Genomic DNA, 22,887 nt, shown 5'->3' with positions numbered 1-22,887 from the left:
ATGATAGCCAAATCAAAATTTTCACTTTGACTTATGGACCCCCAATATCTGATAATCCACCACTTTATTTTTTAAAAATTCACTATTTTTTGTCTTGAATAATTAATTTGTTATTTAGAAAATAAATTTTGTTGTTAGTGTAAATTTTTATAAAATAAATTTAAGGGACTCTCAATATGATTTTGCGTTATACCACGAGATCTATTGAGCCGCCTTCGCAAATAATAGGGATATTTTCTCTCATTTTGCATGGCCTCAAAATTTATTTGCCAAAACCATTACTCTGAGGGTTATATTGCTATAAATTAGAAAAGTCGTCGTTATGGAGAACCAATCGTCCATCCACATTTTCGGGATTTTGGGTTCGGATAAATATGATGTGGCCGTGTGGGACATCCAAAAATACTGGAGAAAGAAAAATATGGAAAGAGAAAAAGGAAAACCAGAAATTTATCAACATTTTTAGCAGGCCACGTAAACAGCGGTCTTTTGTCAGAGAAATCCTCCAAATCCATTTTCGTCCATGAACCAGTTATTCTCTGCTGCTACAACAGAAATGTCTCTACTTAGCTCCTCAATCTAGATTCTCCGGTTATCTCTCTTCCCCCTAAGGCCCTAACACCCCTTTCTCTTTCTCTCTCTAAACAGCGTGGCCACTCGTCACCCTCTTCATTCTTTCTTGGATTTTGCTTCTGTTACCATTAACTTTTTTCATTCTCAGTATAAAAATAGACTCATAATAAAAACAATTCGAAAATCTGGGAAGGTCTTCATGAAAATCCATTTTTGGGTTATTGGAGATTTGCTCAATGCTTAGTGTCTATCGTAAAGCTTTCACTTTGTTGTCTTCAAAGTGAACACTATGTTTGACTTGGTCCTTCATTGTCCAGGTCCCAACGCCAAGGTATGTCTTTCCATATGTGTTCATAAATTTGTATATTCTTCGAGTTTGTGCCTGCGCTTCATATCTCTTGATTGAATTTTTATGATGGCTGTCAACCTACACATAACACATTCTCCTTATTCGGGGTTGGGAAGGGCTATTCTTTGCAAGAGCAAACCGAGATAATCTATACATGGCGTATAGTTTTTGAAAATATTACTCTACCTATTATTAGCCAAACAGGGTAGAATTCTTGAGGATGCTATATCATTCCTTTTTTTTCTTTTCTGGTGGGTTGAGGAATACTTTTGGTCCCCCCCCCCCCCCCCCCCGCCCAAACATTTGATAATGACGGCTTAATCTCTGTCGAGCGAGATACCCTTAACTTGGGTCAAGCCCCCTCATGATTTTCCCCAAAAGGCCTTACACCATTAAGAGTCCCCTACACCTTATATGTAGGGTACCAATGTGGAACTTTATTCGCACACCCAACAATCTCTCGTTCGAACTAAGTTCCACGTGGCTCACTACCACGATCCACGAGCCAATTTTCGATATTCACTGTGTGCCACTACTAGCTTTTTCTTGTGTGTGGGCGTCTCTAAGCTCGTAAAGGGAAGTAAACCGAGCCCCACGCCATCACTCTGCCATCGCCGTACTCATCTTGCCGAACCTGACTCTGATACCAACTATTGATCTAAAACAGCCCAAAGATACTCTTAATATGGAGCTACAAATGTAGGACTTTGTTCGTATACCCAACGATCTCCCGCTCTAACTAAGTTCCACGTGGCCCACTACCACGATCCATGGGTCAATTTCGTGATTCACTGTGTGCCACCCACATTGTTAGAGTATTTATGGCAACCGAAACCCACTACTAGCTTTTTCTTGTATGTGTGTGTCTCTAAGCTCATAAGGGAAGTAAATCGAGCCCCACACCATCACTCTGTCATCGCCATACTCATCTCGCCGAACCTGGCCGTGATACCAAGTTTTGTTCTAAAAGAGCCCAAAAATACTATTAATATGGAGCTACCAATGTGTAATTTTGTTCGCTTACCCAACAACTCTAGTTCTAGCATTATTTAATCATAATATTTCTTGCAAATTTATGCTCAGGTGGTTGTTGGAGTGGACTGCCTTGAAATAATTGTCTTTTTACTATCTTTTTAAAGCAAAGTAGTCCACTATGTGAATTAGAAACTTGTTGGAGGCGGCTATGTGAGTCCTCTATCCATATTCAGGGGATTCATTAAAATTTGACTATTTTTATGCTGGCCGTCAACCTACCACTACTACATAGTGCTGCTTACTTAAGTTTGTCCTGGTGCTGCTTTCATCTGAATATCTGCTTTTCTTTCATGTTCTTTTATAGTCTCTCTGCATCTGTTTAGAATTCTCTAGTGACATATACTCAAATTAATTAGATTTAATTGTACTTTCTTAAGGGCAATATCTTGGCAAGTGAACCTTTTTTCCTGATGTTCAACTTGCAGGGATATAATGTAATATCTCAAACGAGCTCTACCTGGTCCACTTTTACAGCATCTTATTTGCGCCGACATTATTCTAATGTATCATATGCCTGTAACAAATCCATTCATATTTCATCAGTTTCTTTGCATCACAAGATAAACCGTCCATTTTCTGGAACAAATGGTGTCTGCAAAAGTAAACCATTGTCATTTTCCTGCGGTGGAAGAGGGGTTTGCATCTTAAAACACCAGAAGTCTTTGAGGAGTAAGTTTCAGATATATGCATCACTTGATGTTGCCAGTGCTGTTGATGTTATCAATGACCTCGGGTTGGACACTTTGACATTCTTAGCTGTGACTGTACTGGTTGTACCTGCCTTCAAGAGCATAAAAGCTAGCCCTGTGAGTTGATTACAATATTCAAGTCCTTTTATCTTTGTTAGCTTCATAATCAGCAACATGTGTGCAATATTGGTTACGTGTGTCTGTATCATAAGATAAGTACCTTATTATTAAAAATTTCCGTTTTTTTAATCAAGTGCTATCTCCTTATGTTATTTGATACGTTAGTGAAGCTTCTCTTCATTTAGTGAATAAATTTTGCTGATGACTTTTTTGGTCAAATAAGGCCTTAGCTTTCGCCAAGATTACCTTTGTTCAACATTGAGGTATTAGAGATCCTAATACCAAATGGAGTTTCTAGTTCAATCAGTATCAATGTTGCTGTAAAGCAGGTAGTTAGTTAGGGCAATGTGGATATGATCTGGTGTAGCCTAAAAAGGAAAGGCAGCCATGTACGTGATATTGATTTCTAAATATGCCCTTTCGAAATGAGGATATCCATAAATAAACTCGTGACAGTTTTTTACATCCCTATTCATGTGTCCTACATTTGACAACATTGATCTAAGTGAATTATATGCCTTTATTCTGTATTGTCAAGATACCGATGTACACAATCACAGTTCAAATTGTATCTTGGATTCTGTTCTAAGTCAAGTTTAGAATGAGTAGGACCTGCTTATCCATCTTACACCCTAGTTCAACCAAAGACTTATTTCCTTGAACTTGTTTTTTCCAATGAGAGAATAAAGCAGCTTTTGACTTGGTGAAAAGAAACTTTGAATTGTGTATATTTGACATTTACTATACTTGCAACCCTCTGAGTCTATCTATGGAACTCAGTTGCTAGTGTTCAACATAACACATCAATCTGCTGAAAACCTTAGTACTATAACAGCCATTTTTAGTACTTGCACCCGCACTTGAGTCAAAATTTACATAACCTAGGTGAAGTCTTTGATATATTTTACCACTCTTCAAGAGGGTATTTGATGAATTTGGCAAATAATCTACAGTTCAAAGTCTAGCTCAAGGCTCTTATAGCACATCCACATTAAGATTTAAAACAATGTAGTGACTCTTCGGGCTAAATGACTCTTTGGCTTCCTTGACAAAAACAAGAAGTTCCTAGAAGTGATTATATTTTTAATTACTTGACATGATGCCGTGAATTGGCCTCCGGTATCTGCAAACAATTACTTTCTCATAGTTTATTCGTGAAAGCATGAGATGAATTTATTTGTAACCTAGAAATTTGTTGGAATCGCATCAAATTACATGTCACTGAAGTTGGAGATAGTGGTTAAGTAGTACAGAACTAAAATTTGATCTCTTGTAGTCATGTGGTGCTAATCTGTTTATTCCTTTCAGATACTTGGTTTTTTCTTTGCTGGAGTTGTGCTCAATCAATTTGGGCTAATCAGAAACATCACGGATGTTAAAGTTCTTTCCGAATGGGGGATTCTTTTCTTGGTAAGCTCATTGGTTGCTGTCATCCTATTTTGAGGGTTTAACTGTGCATGTAATGCCTAACAACAATCTAGTATCATTCTTCTCTCGCTTCTTTTGTTATTGTTCTTCCTTTTCTTTTTAAAAAACCTTTTTACTTGCAGAGCTGGAATTTTCTGCTACTTATCCTAAGAACACTGAGAAATCTATTGATATACTTGCATGATATGCCGTGCACTGAGAAATCTATTGATATACTTGCATGATATGCCATGCATATGGTAGTGCCTGATATTGTATTCATCCCATTACTTGCATTTAGATTTATGTGAAATAATTTGCTTTTCTTATGTACTGTGTATTCTCGGATATAAAGATCAATCTCAAACAATCAATTAAATCTATGCGGACAAGCAAAGACCATTTTAATTAAGATCAATGATTTTATTTTTGGTTGGATCAGAATTTTGTTTTGTTGTGGGGGATGGGGGATGGAGAATGGAAGTGACAAGCGAATACTTTATTTAATCTTGAAAAATAAAGGCTGATATTGCCGTGGCTTGCTAAAGTGGGACTATTGCAGGGTAAGGAAGCACAAAAAAGAAGAGAAAGCTTTATTTCTAGAACTTAGCTCTAAACGACTAGCAATATTTCCATGGAAACAAAACCCAAGTAATCTGTATTTCAAAAGGTTCTAGGTTTCTTTAGACCTTTTCCAAGTTCTATTACTTCCGTTTCCATTTATGTAAATCTATTTCCTTTTTAGTCGGTGCCAAAAAGAATGACCTCTTCCTTATTTGGAAACAATTTACCTTTATGTAATGATTTATAGCCACACAAAATATATGTGCCTCATTTTACACCACAAGTTCAAAAGTCTTCTATCTTTTCGTAAACTCCGTGCCCAGTCAAATGGGTTCACATAAATTGAAACGGAGGGCGTATATCTTAAATGGAGGAATATGCTCTGTGTTCCATCTGCTAGAATTTAAATGTTGCCCAACTTGTTAATTCAAAATTTTTCTCTTCTCCCATTTTCATCATATGCTGTATTCTTTCTCTTGTATTGCTTGGTTTTTGTTTGTTAAGAATGTTGCAAGGCTGGATTTAACTGAAGGAAGTATCATTTTACAGCTTTTTGAAATGGGATTGGAGCTTTCACTTGCACGCTTGAAAGCTCTTGCAAAGTTTGCCTTTGGCATGGGACTGACTCAGGTATTTTATCATAAAATATTTTGAATCGCCACATTTGATAGATTACTTATATAATACATCCCATGGCTAAAGACTATGTTACTCGGATTCTTCAAAAATGTTGTTGGGTGCGTGTCCGATCCTTCAAATTTAGTGAATTTTTGGAGGATCCGACACGGGTGTGGCAACACTTTTGGAGAGTCTGAGCAACATAGGCTAAAGACCATCTATTGTTTCAGCAACAGACATTTTATTCTATTAGATTTCCTTTAAGAAGTTACAATACTTTCGCTGACAGGTTGTGCTTGAGGATAATGCATCTCCTTCTTGAGACATTTATTACAGTTCTTGTCTGATATTTTAGGAATTAGCATGTGGCAGATATTACATGGGATATGGTTGTACATAGAGTAAAAGTTGATTCTCAGCTTTTGGAACCATTTCCTGGCCGTTAGGAGTTTGGATTCCATTGCATCTTTCCAATGAGACTAACAGGGTGTCGGGTATTGCTATCTATAGAGCTACCACTAAAATATGGTTCTCATTCCCCCTATCTATCTTTTCTATCTTATTATTGTTGTTTCTGGCTCATGGATAGTCACTGTTGCATAACAAAATCTACAAATAAAGCTTAACGGATAATATACGGTGTGTGTGTTGGAATCAGCCACTTTCATCAAGGAAGTCCTCACCTCATCTTCTTTGGTTCTTATTACATCAGTTTACTCTCTCATCTAATCTTTGTAGCACGTCTTGACATGAGTGTGGTTGATACATAAAGGCTTACACTCTGGTGTTGCTAGAGTACTTTTTTTTTTCTTCAAGCACCAACTGAGCTGATAGTAAATCACTCATCCTCTGCTCTATTTTAGGACAGAAGGATGTGATTCACTCTAGCAGCCAATTTCATTCTAGACCTGATTAAGGTACTACTATTAGTGGAAAATTCTGCAATGAAAACCTTGAACTAAACCAACAAGGGTGTGGTAGAGTGGTAGTCGGGCCCCAATGCTGGTACTGGACACCGGGTAGGAAACATAACCCAAAAAAGAAACTTGAACTAAGAGAATGTCCAATCATGTTTTAGACTCTCATAATTATTTTGTTGATTTATAGTAACAAAAAAGATCCATATAGGTGATACTTACTAGTTAGGAATAGGCTTTTAAATATTACTCCCTCTGTTTCAATTTATTAACCTTTTCGGAGTATGATGGTCAAATTTACTAATTCTCGGTGTGACTTTGCACATAAATTCAGGAAGTTTTGAAATAGAATTACATATTTAGAAACTACGTAAAAGTACTATAAGTCATAATAATTAACAAGTGTTGATTGACTTGATTATTAGGAAAGATTTGATTCTGATTGAGAAAGATTTTGTTCTGATTGATTTTAATTGATTGTAATTTATTTTCCTTCCTAAAATAGTCATAGGACATAGTGTATAAATACCTTTTCTTAGGGATGTAAGAAATACACTAAAATAGAAGAAACCTTTTCTTCTTCTAAAAAATCTACATGGTATCAGAGTCATTGCTGCCTTTTTGAGGTGAGTTATCTCCCTCGCAGCACTATGGTTCCATTTTTATCAAAGAAGTCGAGTTTTCTCTCTCTTGGTGGCTGTCCGCAACAGAAACTCCTTCCGGTTCCATTGAGACAGATTTGGTTTCCAGCGAGGCAGATTATCATTGAGCAATTTTCTTCAGATTTCCTTCTGATTGGGCAGAAAATATGTAGACATTCAAGGAGACGGTTTCTGAAGAAATCTTGTCTTAAGATGAAATTCAACTTCTTCGTCGCCTCCTAGCCAAACTTGACTCCGTTAATGTTGCCACATCCAATTATGTGTAATCAAGTACTGCCTTTGCTGCCCACCTTAATTCTTGGATTGTTGATTCCGGTGCAAATAGACACATGACAGGCTCTTCTAAAGGCATTCAAAACTATTCTCCGTGTCTCAAGGGAGATAATATTAAAATAGCCATTGGTTCTTTAACAACTATCTCTAGAACATGTTGTGTCATTTGTACTCCTAATATTAAACTATCATCCGTGCTCCATGTCCATGAGTTCCCTGTCAATCATTTATCTGTTAGTGCCATCATCAAAGCTCTAAGCTATAAAATCGAGTTCTTTCCCGATCATTGTATTTTTTAGGATCTTCAAACAGAAAAAATGATTGGCAGTGGTAGATTGCATGATGACTTGTATATATTAGATGGAATTCAAAACTCTGGTCAAACCTTTTTTGGGGAAAGTAAGGATGTCAATCAAGAAATAATACAGCGGCATAGACTGCTAGGACAACCATCATTTTTTGTTTTGAAGAGGTTATATCCCGATTTATTTTCAAAGACTCAATTTGAATCTTTGTTCTGTGATGCGTGTGAATATGCCAAGCATACTAGAAACTCTTATCCTGTGAGTGATAATAGAAGCACAACTCCGTATATGACGATTCATTCTGATGTATGGGGTCCTACACAAACTGTTTCTTTGTCTGGTAGTGGATGATTTGTTACTTTCATTGATTGCTGCACTCGAACGTCTTGGGTATATTTGTTAAAACCAAAAGTTGAAGTTTACTCTTGTTTTTAGTCATTTCATAAGATGATTTGTACTCAGTTTGATGCCAAAACAAAAATCTTGAGAACTGACAATGGCAACAGATACATGGATAAAAGATTTGGTGCTTATTTGGAGTCGAATGAGATAGTTCATTAGACTAGTTGTCCTTACACTAGTGCACAAAATGGGGTTGATGAAGGAAAAAATAGCCATTTGTTAGAAGTAGCACGATCTCTTATGTTCACCATGCATCTATCAAAACCTTATTTGGGGGATGCTATTCTAGTGAGTGCCTATTTTATCAATAGAATGCCACTTAAAACCCTCAATTCTCAAAGTCCTCTCGAAGCTTTAAAGGGTAAAAATGAATATACTGTCCCTCCAAAGGTGTTTGGGTGTGTTTGCTGTGTCCCTGGGAAACTTGATCCTAAAGCTATAAAATGTGTTTTCATTGGGTGTTTTCCGACACAGAAAGGTTACAAATGTTATCATCCTCCATCTAGGAGATCTTTTGTTAGCATGGATGTTACTTTTCGATAATCTGAGCCCTATTTCAGTATTACCTCATCACCTCTTCAGGGGAAGAGCAACAAGGAGGAAGATGTGATTCTACTTAATTCCATTACTGGACCTCTTGATGACATTGTCACAGGGGAAAGTGAAATTGGAGAAAGAATACAGGGGGAGACTATTGGGCATTTGGATAGGCCTGATTTGAAAACTTACTCAAGGAAAAATAGAGCAGAAGAAGCCATCATGCAATCTACCAAAGCTGAACCTTCTTCTACTGGTGAGTTATCTACATTTCCTAATGAGTTAGATGAACCTATTGCTCACAAAAAAGGAGTCAGATCTTGCACCACCAAATGCCCTTTATCTAATTTTGTCTCGTATAGTTCTTTGTCTCCCTCCTATAGAGCTTTTGCCTTGTCTATTTCTTCTGTGTCTATTCCCCAGAATTGGAGGGAAGCTTTTGCAGATCCTAAATGGAAGCAAGCTATGATTGAAGAAATGAAGGCCTTGTCAAGAAATGAGACTTGAGAATTTGTCACTTCACCACCAGACAAAAAGTTGGTTGGCTGCAAATGGGTCTTCACTGTGAAGCACAAAGTTGATGGCTCGGGTGAAAGATTCAAAGCAAGATTGGTGGCTAAGGGATTCATCAGACTTATGAAGTGGATTATCAAGAGACATTTGCCCCTGTTGCTAAGATGAACACTATTAGAATTCTTTTATCTTGTACATCTTATGTTGATGGGGACTTGCAACAGTTTGATGTTTCATGGAGACTTAGAAGAAAAGGTGTATATGGAGATTCCTCCTGGATTTGATACTGCACAAAGTCAAGGAAAGGTATGCAGATTGAAGAAAGCCTTGTACGGATTGAAGCAATCCCCCAGAGTCTGGTTTGATAGATTATGCAAAGCGATGATCTCCTTTGGTTATCAACAATGTTGATCACACCCTCTTCCTAAGAAATCAGTCGGGTAAACTCACTCTTCTCATATTTATATTGATGACATAGTAATGACATGAGATGACAAAGAGGAGATGGCCCGATTGAAGAAATTGTTTGCACATGAATTTGAGATCAAGGATCTAGGAAAATTGCAGTAATTCTTGGGAATTGAGGTGCTAGATCAAAAAAAGGAATCTTTATTTCTTAGAGGATGTATATTCTGGATCTCAAACTAGTATGACATGTTGCGGACCAGCAAAATCTCCCGTTGAAAGCAATCACAAGTTACAAAGCGGAGTTGTAGAGTCAGTTGATAAAGAGAGATATCAGAGGTTGGTTGGAAGACTTATTTATCTCTCCCATACTAGACCAGACATAGCCTATTCGGTTAGCTTGGTGAGTCAGTTTATGCATGATCCCCGAGATCCTCATATGCAAGCCGTCTTTCACATTTTGCGGCATCTGCAGTATGCTCCAGGGAAAAGGTCTACTTTTCTCCAAACATGATCACCTTTAAATAGAAGCCTTTACATACGCGGATTGAACTGGATCTCTGTATGATAGAATATCTACATCCAGTTAGTGTACGCTCGTAGGAGGAAACTTAGTTACTTGGAGAAGCAAGAAGCAAAGTGTAGTTGCTAGATCAAGTGCGGAGGCAGAATATAGAGCTATGGCCCAGGGTGTTTGCGAACGGCTTTGGCTACAAAAACTACTAGAGGATTTGCGACTGTCTAAAAAGGAAAACTTTCCTTGTACTGTGACAATAAGGCCGCCATGAGTATAGCTCACAATCCAGTCCAGCCTGACCGAACAAAGCATGTGAAAATTGATCGACAATTCATCAAAGAGAAAATGACAACTGGTGTCTTGAGTTTGTTTAATGTGCCACCGGAAAAACATTTAGCTGATGTGTTTACCGAGGGTCTCAACCAACGAATTTTTCATATGCTGGTTTGCAAGTTGGGCATGTGCGACATCTTTGCACCAACTTGAGGGGGAGTGTTGATTGACTTAATTATTAGGAAATATTTGATTTTGATTGAGAAAGATTTGATTTTGATTGAGATTTGATTTTATTCTGATTGATTATAATTGATTGTAATTTATTTTCCTTCCTAAAATAGTCATAGGACTTGGTGTATAAACACCTTTACTTAGGGATGTAAGAAATACACAGAAATACAAGAAGCCTTTTCTTCTTCTGAAAAATCTACAACAATTCAACATATCCAAAAACTATTTGCAAAAAAACTACTTTCTTTCCTTCTCAAAAGAAAAATTAATAACTATTTGCAAAAAACATGGTCAAAGAAAATCTTATTTGACTCCCCAAATAGTAATAGGTTCATTCTTTTTGAAACAGAGGGAGTACTATTTTTCTTATTACTTTTACTATTAAATATATAAAACTTATTTTCACTACTATTGTTACTTGATTTTGGCAGGATGATGATATAAGTTGAGTTTAAAGAAAGAAATGAAGATTCATATTGCTAGCCCCAACTTTGTTTAGGACTTAGACGTAGTAGTAGTAGTTGTTGTACTGTAACGAAAGCTCAAAGCTAATGGTGTGTATAAATTGTGAACCTTCCTTATCACCTTGTCTCAAGAGATATCAGTTTATCCGCTTATGTTCCTTCGTCTGCCATTAGCATGATGGAGGAGCGAGGGCAGCTCCATCTCCTCCTTACCAGGTGGAAACAATCCCCTTCTTGTTACAGACATGCTTTTCAATAGAAAGCCTCTCAAAGCCAGAGTTCCCACCCTTCTCTTTCTCTTTGACTCATTTCTATTTAAGTTCTGTTTAAGACTTCACAAATCATGATACACCAAGTGTTTCTTTTTCTGTTTTCATTACATGGTTGTGTGTAAGTTGGGGAACCCAATAGCACTTGTTATTGTACTTTTATTTGTTTCAGTTGGTTTTCAGTGAAGGTTTTACTTTCTTAGCTAATATCTTTGTAATGAAATGCTAAACTTAAATCTGGATGAGCTATCTCTTGAGCAAAAAATTATTTGGGAAAAAGAAAGCATGATGATAGGGGGCTGAAAGGATCGGAGATGGGAAGAGAGTTTTTTGTTATACTTTTGGGAAAAAAGCATCTGCATTAGTACATGCAGCATTGTATTCTTTGTGTTATTTTTTAGTTTACATTGTTTACACTATTTTATGCCCTTCATAATTTGAATAGTTAATAAACAATATTGATTCAAACTGATGAGGAAAAGTTTGCCTCTTAAGCAGCTAAAAATTATTTCAGGCCCTAGTTTTACTTCTGTTCTGCATCTGAAGGATATTCGTACTCATGTACTGAGGTCTTTCTAACATCTTTTTGTTGAACGTTGTTATGAAAATCAAGTATGTGCTATTTTTTGGTGCTCTAGTATAATGGGATGCTTGAAGTTTTATCTATTTGGTGAATTCCTTTAGGATATTTGTACCTAGGTATTATGAGGTCCTTCTAACATTTTTCCTTGTATTTTCTTGTTTGTTATGTTGAAGGTTGTATTATCAACCCTAGCATTTACATCATTCGAGCTTCCACCTAATGATGCTATTGGAACAAAGATTCTGGAGTTTCTTTTTCACTCAAGGCCTGATCTAGTAAGTCTTCTATACTGAAATACCTCTGTATAATTGACAGAAAGACCTTTATGGAAGGCTAGAAATATATATAGATACAGGAGTGTGCATGTGGTATGTTGGTATACCACTTAGAAGAAAGAAACCCGACTGGGTAAATAGTTAACCAGACATGACTAAGTAGTTTGTCAGTCCTTCCCTTCGTTTACTCTATTTAGCTCTTCGTCATTTCACCATGTTTTTCTTCGTTATATTGTTCTGTTGATTAGTCCCTTGTCATTTCACTTTTGTTCTCTTAAAGAAACCAGAAAGAATGGTGCTCCTTGCTAAATTGCGATCATGTAATTGTTGAAGGAATCAATTACTTCACGTTGTTTTGCCTTCTTTCGTCTTAATTTATATATGCTACTGTACTTTACAATGACATCTGTGGCACAGCATAGGCCACTGTGAATATCTTTCGTTTAGGTATTTTCATATCGTAAAGGTCAACCAATATTTATGTTATTTACTCATACAATTGATTTCCTGACCCTTCACTAATCCTCCTCCTTAGAAAGAAGCCTTTATTGGTTTTCTAAATCAATCAGTCAACAATCAGCTATGCTTGAATCTCAAGCTGGTTGAGACTTGGGCTTGAATATATGAATCCTTCGATATTCGGCCTTACTTAGGCTCGTTTCTATTGTTTTTCTGAATTTTCTGTCATATTTGAGCTGCCTTTGTTTCTCACACGTATAGTTTGAGAGAGAGAGAGAAGAAATGTTCACATTTTTTAATACAGTCGGTGTGTCGAAGACTAAATAATAAATAAAAACATTCCATTTCTATGAGACAATTCAAACTTCTATGCGGTAGTAGAGCAGGTAAAGGTTGTCACCACCACCCATCGAGAGATCAAGAGAGAGTGAGAGAGAGAGAGAGAGAGCAGAGAGAGAGAGAGAGAGAGAGAGAGAGGGAGAGGGAGAGGGAGAGGGAGAGGGAGAGGGAGAGGGAGAGGGAGAGAGAGAGTGTGTTCTGAATAGGCGTGTCGACGACTTAAATAATAAATTGAAGTATTCTATTTCTAACAGATGATACATTTCACAAAATATTTTCTTATGCTTGGCCGAAGAAAAAATATCAGGTTCGAAGGTGAAGTGGCATGTTGAAGTTTTAAAATTAGTTAATAAAGAGTATTCCATCTTCAACAGTTTAAACTTTGAGATGAGACGGTTCACAAATTCAATATTTGTATATGTGCCTCAAGTAAATTTACTTGTTGAAATAGTTTTGAGCATTTTCAGCTAGTGGTTAGGCTTATCTGCTCTAGGCCCTGAGGCTTGTCTGATTCAGGTTTCATTGGGTGTGAAAGGAATGCGTCACCTAGAGATGTTAATAAGACTACAGAAAATAACTGCTGTAGCAGGCAGATCATGCAAGTCATATCTGGGGCTTGTGCAAGTCTTTAGAATCCCCCATCAGCCGGTGGTCCTAGAAGGCAAGGCTTCATAAGAAAGGACAGAAGGCTTCTTCCTTTTTCTTTTTCATATTAATTTATACAGTAAAATATAGATACTCAATTGGTACTTACTTACCAGCTACAGGCACCTTTATCCTCTTTCTGCTTCATCAGTGGCTTACTGGATGTAGTGATTCTTCTTTTTCCTTTTTTTCTTTTTCGTAGAGATATAAACGATTCTTTTTCTCTTCTTCTTCTTTTTCCTCTTTTTTGTCTTTAGGCATAGATATTTATTAGGCACTTATCCACCATCTACACTCTCCTTTATCCACATTTTGCTTCTTCATCAGTAACTTATTTAGGATGCAGGTGAATATTAGAAGTGTTGATGAGGCTGTAGTGATTGGTGCCGCTCTCTCTCTATCTTCTTCAGCTTTTGTTCTGCAGGTAATTTATTATGCTACAATGCCTGGTTTGTGAATGAACTCTGCAAATCCCTTTATCTTGTTAAAGATTCATTTCTGCGGAAATATTTGGCATCCTATTAATGCTATTTTGAGTGTAAATCTGCAACAGCTGAACATTGAAATTTTATAAGGAGATATTTATCATGTATCCCTTGTTAATGGCATTTTGGGTGCAACTTGTTTGATAACTTTAGTTACTGCTGACGAGGCTTCTGCTTATGATATGGCTGTGACTTTGTCTTGCAACTATCATAAAACTTCTCTGGTGTCTGACTCACTTCTATTTTATACTTCAATTCTTTTCCGTGATGACAAGACTAAGTTCTTTTGAAGTTTGCAAAGTACTCCCTCTGTCTCAAATTGACACACTTTCCTTATTAGTCCGTTCCAAAAAGAATGACACATTTCTATATTTGGAAACAATACAACTTTAAACTTTTCATTTTACTCACTTTACCTTAATGAGAAGCTTTTATAGCCACAAAAATATCATGGCCCCACAAAGCTTTTGCCCCTTAAGCTTTTAGGATCACATGTTTCAAAAGTCTTTTTTTTTTTCTTAAACTTTGTGCCAAGTCAAACTACATCATCTAAATTGAAACGGAGGAAGTAGCAGATTGTGCACTTGATACATCTTATCAGATTTTGACCACTAGCATGGAACAGCATCCTGTAATTAAAATGTATCCCCTTCACACAGTTCAGCATCTATATAACTACTAATCATGTAGTTGCAGTCCTAGATCTGTTACAACTCTTAACACCATGGACCCGTTGTTTAGCTGATGCGTGACTTACTCAGCTTCTCTTGTCCTCATTCCTGTTTATTTGCCTTTAAGCGTAAATAGAAAGATTTTTTAAAGATTGAATTTTGGAATCGAGAGATTCTGTATGGCACTGACGGTTATGACACTTCACTCTTAACTTTTTAAGATAATACAAAGATAGCATTCATCTTCAGGACAATCCGTATTGCCTGAGAGAATATGTTTCCCAGGAGACATCTGTTGCAATGAGAGAGAAGCTTCAGCAGCACCCTTTGTTTCCTGACATCTAGACCTTTTCAAGCTAATATTTATCGTGGCTTTATATACTAAACTTACATAAAAATGGAATTTCCTACTGATGCTGAACCTGTTCTTAGAGACCTTTCATGTGTATTCTCATTGTTACCTCTAGTTTTCTTGCTTTAACATTCTTGCTTTTGTTTTTAACCCTTTTAACTTTTAGATATCTTCTCTTTACTTGCTGAATTTATGTGGGGTTTACCCTATGTTAGCAGAAGCTGAAATTATTGCTTGTGAATAGATCGATGGGTTCTCTACTCATTTTGGCATAATTTTAGATTCTTGCAGAGAAGGGTGAGCTTCCAACTAGATTTGGCTCAGCTACTTTGGGAATACTTCTACTTCAGGTTCTATTTGCATCTTTACATTCAAGAAAATACATTTACCCCATCCCTCAAGGGGAAGTAAAAGAGAGACAAGAGAAATGAAGAACTAATAAAGGAACTAGAACTTTTGATATTCGTATAGATCTACATGTTTGACATTTAAATGCTCTTAAGGCACATCACTTGCATTTGGAATGGCGAAAAGGTCTTGTTCCTTTTCTGTATTCTGTCCAAGGACAATGGTGTGAATATTCAAGGACATGTTGCCCGTTTAGTTTTCCTCATTTGTTCTATACTGCTTGATATCCGCAGGACATTGCCGTTGTGCCACTTTTAGTCATACTACCGGTGCTGGAGACCCAGGTACATGGAGCTTGGAAACCTATAATGTAAATAAATTTTCTTTGATGCAGTTAGTGGGAAAATATTAAGTAAATAAATTTTCTTTGATGCAGTTAGTGGGAAAACATTGAACTTAAAGTTGATGTCTAAGCATCATTATCTTAACTAGTTACTTAGATAATTTTTTTCTCTGAAGGAAGAGAGGTAAAAATATCTCATACATGGACAATATGTTTAATTGCAAGAGCTATCAATGAGTCTTAATTTAGCAAAATTTGTTCCCAACTGAGTCTAAATTTCCTCTGCACGGGTATGTGCATTAACTTTCCTTAAATTTTATACAGATGTAAGATCAAGCTAACGGACTTGCCATTTCTTTTTTCTTGCAATTTCTTTTTTCTTGCACTACTGCTATATGTGTTTATGACTACCATGAGTATTGTTTGATCATCAAATCTCTGCAGAATTTGATAGAAGAAAGTATTTTGCCAATGCTTGCTAAAGAAAGTCTGAAGGCTTTAGGTGGACTGGGGTTGCTTTCTCTCGGAGGGAAGTACATATGGAGGCGAGTTTTTGAGGTGCTCATCCTTGTTCTTTGGCCAAGTATAAAATGTAACCAGGGGAGAATATAGGAACAGTGAATAGATACACTTATATTTTTGCTGCTGAAGCAACAAATCGTGTTTATCGGTTATAGGTTGTTGCAGAAACGAGAAGCTCGGAAGCTTTTGTTGCACTCTGCCTTTTGACTGTTGCAGGAACATCACTTTTAACACAGAAGTTGGGTTTTAGTGACACGGTCAGATACATCTCAAACAAGTGATGCCAATTGAGGCAGATAACAGTTCAGTTTATCATTTGATATTTATCCCATGGTGCAGCTTGGAGCCTTTTTAGCTGGGGCTCTGCTAGCAGAGACAAACTTTCGTACTCAGATTGAAGCTGATATAAGGCCATTCAGAGGATTACTTCTTGGACTATTTTTTGTGACTACCGGAACTTCTATTGATATGCAGGTATTTCCTCCTAAGTATGACCTTTGTTATGTACTGTAGTATGCACTCTTTGTGGGCCTGTAATTCTTTATCCATTTTCACATAATTCTTAATCTCATGCAGCTTCTTTTCCGTGAGTGGCCAAATGTGCTTTCCCTTTTGGCTGGTCTGATTGTTATCAAGACATTGATCATAACAGCAATAGGTCCCCGAGTCGGCCTATCCCTTCAGGAGAGTGTGAGAATTGGATTTCTTCTTTCTCAAGGAGGTGAATTTGGATTTGTGGTCTTTTCCCTAGCAAACAGGTGACTTTCATCTGAAGTTCTGTGAAGTAGAATTATTTTCTTCAACGTATTAACGATGCCATTTTATTGTAGGCTAGGAGTACTGCCACTTGAGCTAAATAAACTACTTATTATTGTTGTTGTGCTGTCTATGGCACTGACTCCACTACTCAATGAAATTGGACGGAAAGCTTCTGAGTTTATTGGTGAGAAGTTTGACAATGAGGATGTAAGTCTTTTACCAGTCCTTGAGTTTGAGGAATGTTAAATATTGAAATGAGGCTGATTACGCCATGACCACTATCTCTCTCTTTGAATATTATCTCATTGGTTCGTCTCTCTTGAATCCTGAAATTTCAGATATGAAAACTGAGTTTTCTGTAGCAGCGAATTAAATGCATTTTAGTTTCAGTAAACACGTTAGAATGCAAACTTAGTTGAGATTCGTGTGTTACACGTAAATATAATTTAGTAAAGATGCTTGGTTGCCTCACCTGTTGAGGAAAAAAAGAGATGCTTTATTGTGTTTCTCTTGAGGTTATTTGAAATAGAGCAGAGTAGTTATCTAGGGTCCTCATACTCTCTCTCCCTGATCTTCGTGAATCAGAAGTTACTTATTCTAATAACTACTTATGTAAAGATAAATTCATGATCATTTCAGAGAACTGCTGAAATGGCAAATTTTGATGTGAGTGAACCAGTAGTTATCCTTGGATTTGGGCAAATGGGTCAGGTAATGCAATTGTCAATCACTGTTGATTAGGAAGAAGCTCTGCTTTGTTTTTCTGATGCTTTGTTCTTTTTTCTCTCCACACAGGTCCTTGCCAATTTATTGTCAACACCACTAGCTTCAAGTGACGGCGAGGAGTTTCGCTATGTTGCTTTTGATCTAGATCCTAAAGTTGTAAAGGTTATTTCATTTCATAGATTAAGTTGTCTGCTACTTGCAACATTGCATGTTCTTATTGGAAAATCAAAGGAACTGGTTAGTGATATTTTGTCCTTGTTACTGCAACAGGCTTCTAGAAACCTTGGTTTTCCTGTTCTCTACGGTGATGGTTCACGTCCTGCAGTTCTGCAGTCTGCTGGTATATCTTCTCCAAAAGCAGTCATGGTCATGTACAGAGGAAAAGATAGGACCACAGACGCTGTTCAGAGAATTCGACTAGCCTTTCCAGCGGTACTCACCCCCCCCCTCCCTGTTGTGTATTATGGGCTGAAATGGAAAAGTGGGAGAAAAAGTTAAATTTCACAAATTGAAGCAAGGATAATCCAGATCAAAATGGATAAGAAAGTTTACATAGCAGAAAAGTACAAAGCTGTGACTAGTATTTTTGTGCATTGTTAGATACACTGAGCACACGTGGACTCTTAATGACTCATCATAGTGTGTCTATCACCTATTGAATTCTGACCTTTTGCTATTTTTCGACTGAATATGTCAATTTTTATAGGTACCAATATATGCACGAGCTCAGGACGTGATGCATTTATTAGATCTGAAAAAAGTAGGAGCAACGGATGCCATTCTTGAAAGTGCAGAGGTACAGCAATGGAAATTCTTCTTTTTCTTTGCTTCAGTGTATGTGGATTCTGATCACACCCTATATATTCCTGCAGACAAGTTTACAGCTGGGGTCTAAACTTCTAAAAGGGTTTGGTGTCATGTCTGATGATGTAACTTTTCTGAGTCAACTTGTTCGAGATTCTATGGAGCTGCAAGCCCAAGAGGTTGTTGATAAAACTGATGATCAAGTGTCTAAAGTTATGAAACCATTGCAGGTACCAATTAATCGTTAAAGAATGCAAGCTTCATTTCTACATGTTTGAATGAATATTTATTATGAATTTACTAGTATTGGACCATTAAGATTGCATGTCTGTGGTGTGACATTATTTCCAGTACTAGTAGTCTAGCACTAGCTGGCATCCCTGTGAGGTGAACTAGGGTTTCCTAGTGGTCTAGCACTGATGATCAAGTGTTTTTCGTATTTCATCCTTATACTTTAATCAACTGTCCCAATACTTAAAACTATTTTGGGAAGTCAAATGTGAAAAAAATAGGCTGGAGTAGTATTTGGTTAAAACTAATTTGTACAGGTAATGGTAGCACTAAAAAGTAAAATGAGAAGTTAGGTAGCAGTACTTTTCAGTTGCTTTACCAGTTACCAAAAGAAAAAAAGAATAATGAGGAGTGTAAACTATTAATGCAAGAAAATGGTCAACTATAGAAGTGGATGAACTAGGTAATAAACACACGAGAGGGTTTTTCTTTTTTAAAGTCAAGTTTTCATTACTAAATACAAAAACAGTGTCAAAGTATGTACAAGATGTCTATATATATACATATATCAAATTTGCCAGTTGCCTATACAACATTATGCTTTGTTTACATAAAAGATACAACTGAAATAAGATAACTCTTTTAATACTGTCTAATCATTCTCATTATTGTGGAGCAACTGTTTATTTCTTTCATTCCATACACATACAAAGAGAGTTTTAGTGTTAATCTTTCGCAAGCTTCCCTCCTGTCACTGCTGATCCAGTTCCACTGTCCTTGATAACACCCACAACCAGGACGCATTTTAGCTCGGCTCTGAACTTTGAAGTCAATCTGCAATGCAACAATAATACTATCAAAAGAACAACTATGCCCGATAAATTAAGACAGAGGGAAGTGAGAAATGTAGTGAAGTAGACATAGTTGGCAAACTAAGAGTAAGAGTCCTTGATGGAACATAAAGCATGCTCCTTATGTAAAAAGAAAGAGTGTACGTTAGAATGTTCCCTCTCCTTTTGTACAGGTTTTTACCGCTTCTAAAAAATTCTTGTTCAGTTATACATATTGGCACACTATCATCATGCTTATCAGGACAGGAGTAGTAAATTAGAGAGCAGAACTCTTCAAATTCAAACTTAAAATGTTAAATAAAGTGAAAAGAACAAAAAATGAGTTGAGTATTATGAAAATTAATTCTCTCTATTTTCTTGCGCAAAATTTAATTTAATTTAAAACTTTTTACATTCATTATTTTTTCTATAAAAATGACAATATTTATTGCCATACTCCATTGCTACCATGTAATACACATGTTTTTTAGCTAGTAATATTTGAAAAGGGAGGAAATGTAAGACACAAATTGAGGAGAGCAAACGTGTTCCCTGAAGTAGATATTTTCCGACCTTGGGCACTTCCCTTTTTTTCTTTTTGTTCTTTGCAAATTGCAAATGAGAATGATAGTTGGTTAATTGATTCCAAAGATCTAAACCAGTAGGTTTAAGGCACAAATTTTGATTTGTGCTCGATTGAGAAGGCTCTCAAAACTGTAGTTAGTTTGTAAAGATGATAGTCTTTTAACCACTTAGTATGTCCACCCTATTTTACTTTAATTTTACCACCATTTCAGGAGTCAAATATTCCACAGAACTTTTTATATTCTAAATGTCTCCTTTAGTATATATCTTTAAATTGGTCCTAAAACTATAACATATTAGTAAAAAGAATGAATTAATCAATGTCCAAAACTAACCTTCTAATTGGTCTATTTACCTAAACAACCGTACTTGGTCGTGTAGAATGAGACAGAAAAACAAGAGTATGTTAATGTAAAAGGCTTCTGCTGTCTTCTGATCAGTTTAAGGAGTTTGTTTCTGTTGATTATGCTTACCACTCCGAGCTGCAACAAATTCTATGTTCTTTCACTGATTATTATCAGAAAGCTGGGATTAATATGGCTGTTAACGAAGTTGGAGAACATTTTATCAGGTAAGAGTTGCAGACTTTGTCCAGAATGGGAAACCCGCGCTATCACCTAGAATAAATGATACAACGCAGGATTTGATGGATAAAAGTTACAGTTCGGATGCAGCAGCTGATGAGTCATCTGATGATGGCGAGGGCAATCCATCTCCATCTCATGATTTTGAAAACGAAACCCAGCTGTTTGAGGAGGCTGACATAGAGAATGCATTTCCAGCTAACTCGGAAGGTGGTGGTATGGAAAGTGATACAGGTGAGATCTCCCATCTAACTTAGAGCGGGCAGCTGGTTCTGCAACTGCGCACTCTAATATAGGCAAACCTTGTATTTAGAGGCATCCAATATAGGTCCATTCCAATTTTTGACAGCTTTATTGTTTACGAGCATGCTAGGAAATTGGCGTACATAATTGAACATTTGTTAGCAATCATATATTGTATATAGTCGAGTTTAAGGGACTGGGTATCCAATTTAGCTAGATTTTGTTGACTCGCCCGAAAAAAATGTAAGGTATATTTAGTTATTGTTTTTAGTCTGCATCCAAAACGAGAAAAATTGTCAGGTGATTCAATTTTTTTACTTTTATTTATTTATAATGGTAACAGTTTTCTATATAGAAAAGTGCACCATACAAGTTGTAAAGTAACAAAGAATTACACAGTAAAATGCAAGTAAAGATCCTATGTGTAGTCAAAAATAGATTCAGCGTCTTCTAAATATCCTTGTTTACACCAAAAATAGAACAGCATGAAACAATTCATCTTCAGCTTTTGAACGGTGCTGTATTTGTCTTCAAAGCACCTCTGATTCCTCTCTTGCAAGACAGTTACATGTTGGGACAATCTTCCATCTCTCTTTCTGACTGGATAAGTTGCCATCTTTGCTCTAACTAGTTAGCACATCAATCTGTAATTCTGCCAATCTCCCAGTCATTTAATAATCTTCTGTAGGTAAAGATCCTATCCTTGTTCTGCGATTGAAAGATTGAGATGGGGATTAATTTTTATCAAATTTATGGTTCAAATTGTGATGTAATTTTGACGTCTCTACTTTACTTCCACCTCCTTTGAACGCTTTTATGCTCTAACTTTACTCTTGCAGAGGATGTGGAACATATGCTGTAAATGTAACTTCACAAGAAGCAGCAACTGATCAAAGGGTTTTAAGGAAAATAAAAGATACATACATACTTGTGCCTGATGATGTATGGACTCGAATACCAGTGATCTCTCCTAAGTGCTGCCATTGACTGAAACAAGAACTGTATCACCAGTCACCGGCCACAAGTTAGCATTCACAAAATAATTACCGTTCCATGTGTTGATCTTCATGTTTCCAACTTCACTTTTTTTGGGGAGAAAAGAGTGATTAAAAACAATTCATAACTGTTCCACAGTAGACCATACTATGTCTTCTTCAGTTAACCGGCAAAAAATCATCTTCAATAGTATTATCCTTCTCCTCTACAAAGTCATAGTCGTATTTTTGTTCACTTCAAATCCTCATTGCTTCTATAACTACCAGACAAATTTGACAATGGAGTTTTCTCAATCACATATCATTTATATATGATGAAACCTTTCTTCCTATCAACTTCTCTGGTATACCGCCCCGCACAATGTCCTACATACACGAGCTTGCTTGACTTATACTTAATTGCTTGACTTAATTGAATAATGTGTTTGATATTGACGTTTGATAATGGAGGGAGTTAGTTTGGAATGGATTGAAAGAGTAATTGGATTTCAAATGGATTTTATCCCCCCAAAAATGTGGCGCAATGGCGTGGCTGAAAGCGTGGAACATTAGAGGCTGGCACAATCTATGTTGCTATGGCATTGAAGGCATCATGAACCATCAGAGTTTAGCTCCGTCTCCAGCATGGGCTGAAGGTCTATAAAAGAGTCTCACTTCGGGAATTTTGGTTCCAAAAAAGAAATGGGATCTAAGTCATGGCTTTGGACGCCACTTTTTCACCCCAACCCCCTCTCAACCGTCAACGGAAGTTGGAGATGGTTAGTTTATGTTACATTATATTTGCTAACATGAATCTTTATAACCCTCCAAATCCCATGATTTGTTCAGAGATCTCAAGAATCCCAAGAATCCTTCAAAGTTGGTGTATGAGGGTAAAATTAACGAATGATCGGTACACGTTTGTCGAGTTGACACATGGTAGTAAAAACAAGTAAGGTATGAATCAACAAATAGCTATCACTGGTTACCGGCATGTGACCAG

The 22,887-nt window shown here is 36.7% G+C and overlaps 1 protein-coding gene across 2 annotated transcripts; it reads left to right on the top strand.

Moving 5' to 3' along the window:
• Positions 1–404: 404 nt before the first annotated feature.
• Positions 405–22,118, top strand: LOC107771276 (K(+) efflux antiporter 3, chloroplastic). 2 transcript variants are annotated; one of them, XM_075254772.1, is made up of 20 exons: positions 405–904; positions 2,383–2,763; positions 4,075–4,176; positions 5,287–5,367; positions 11,883–11,984; positions 13,774–13,851; positions 15,217–15,285; positions 15,577–15,627; positions 16,071–16,184; positions 16,304–16,405; positions 16,488–16,622; positions 16,725–16,906; positions 16,979–17,114; positions 17,547–17,618; positions 17,703–17,795; positions 17,904–18,065; positions 18,340–18,429; positions 18,506–18,667; positions 20,655–20,901; positions 21,750–22,118. In XM_075254772.1, the coding sequence occupies exons 1-20, from the start codon at positions 863–865 to the stop codon at positions 21,770–21,772; spliced, it is 2,424 nt and encodes an 807-aa protein (XP_075110873.1). In that variant the 5' UTR covers positions 405–862; the 3' UTR covers positions 21,773–22,118. The 2 variants fall into 2 exon arrangements, with proteins under 2 accessions (XP_075110873.1, XP_075110874.1); XM_075254773.1 differs by lacking the exons at positions 17,904–18,065; positions 21,750–22,118 and having other exon boundaries at positions 408–904; positions 17,703–17,831; positions 18,364–18,429; positions 20,655–21,194.
• The last annotated feature ends 769 nt before the right edge of the window (positions 22,119–22,887 follow it).

Source organism: Nicotiana tabacum, chromosome 6 (assembly GCF_000715075.1).
Source record: "Nicotiana tabacum cultivar K326 chromosome 6, ASM71507v2, whole genome shotgun sequence".
In the NCBI taxonomy this organism is placed as follows: domain Eukaryota; kingdom Viridiplantae; phylum Streptophyta; class Magnoliopsida; order Solanales; family Solanaceae; genus Nicotiana; species Nicotiana tabacum.
Note: the sequence above shows the minus strand (reverse complement) of the source record. Positions and strands in the feature narration are given on the sequence as shown.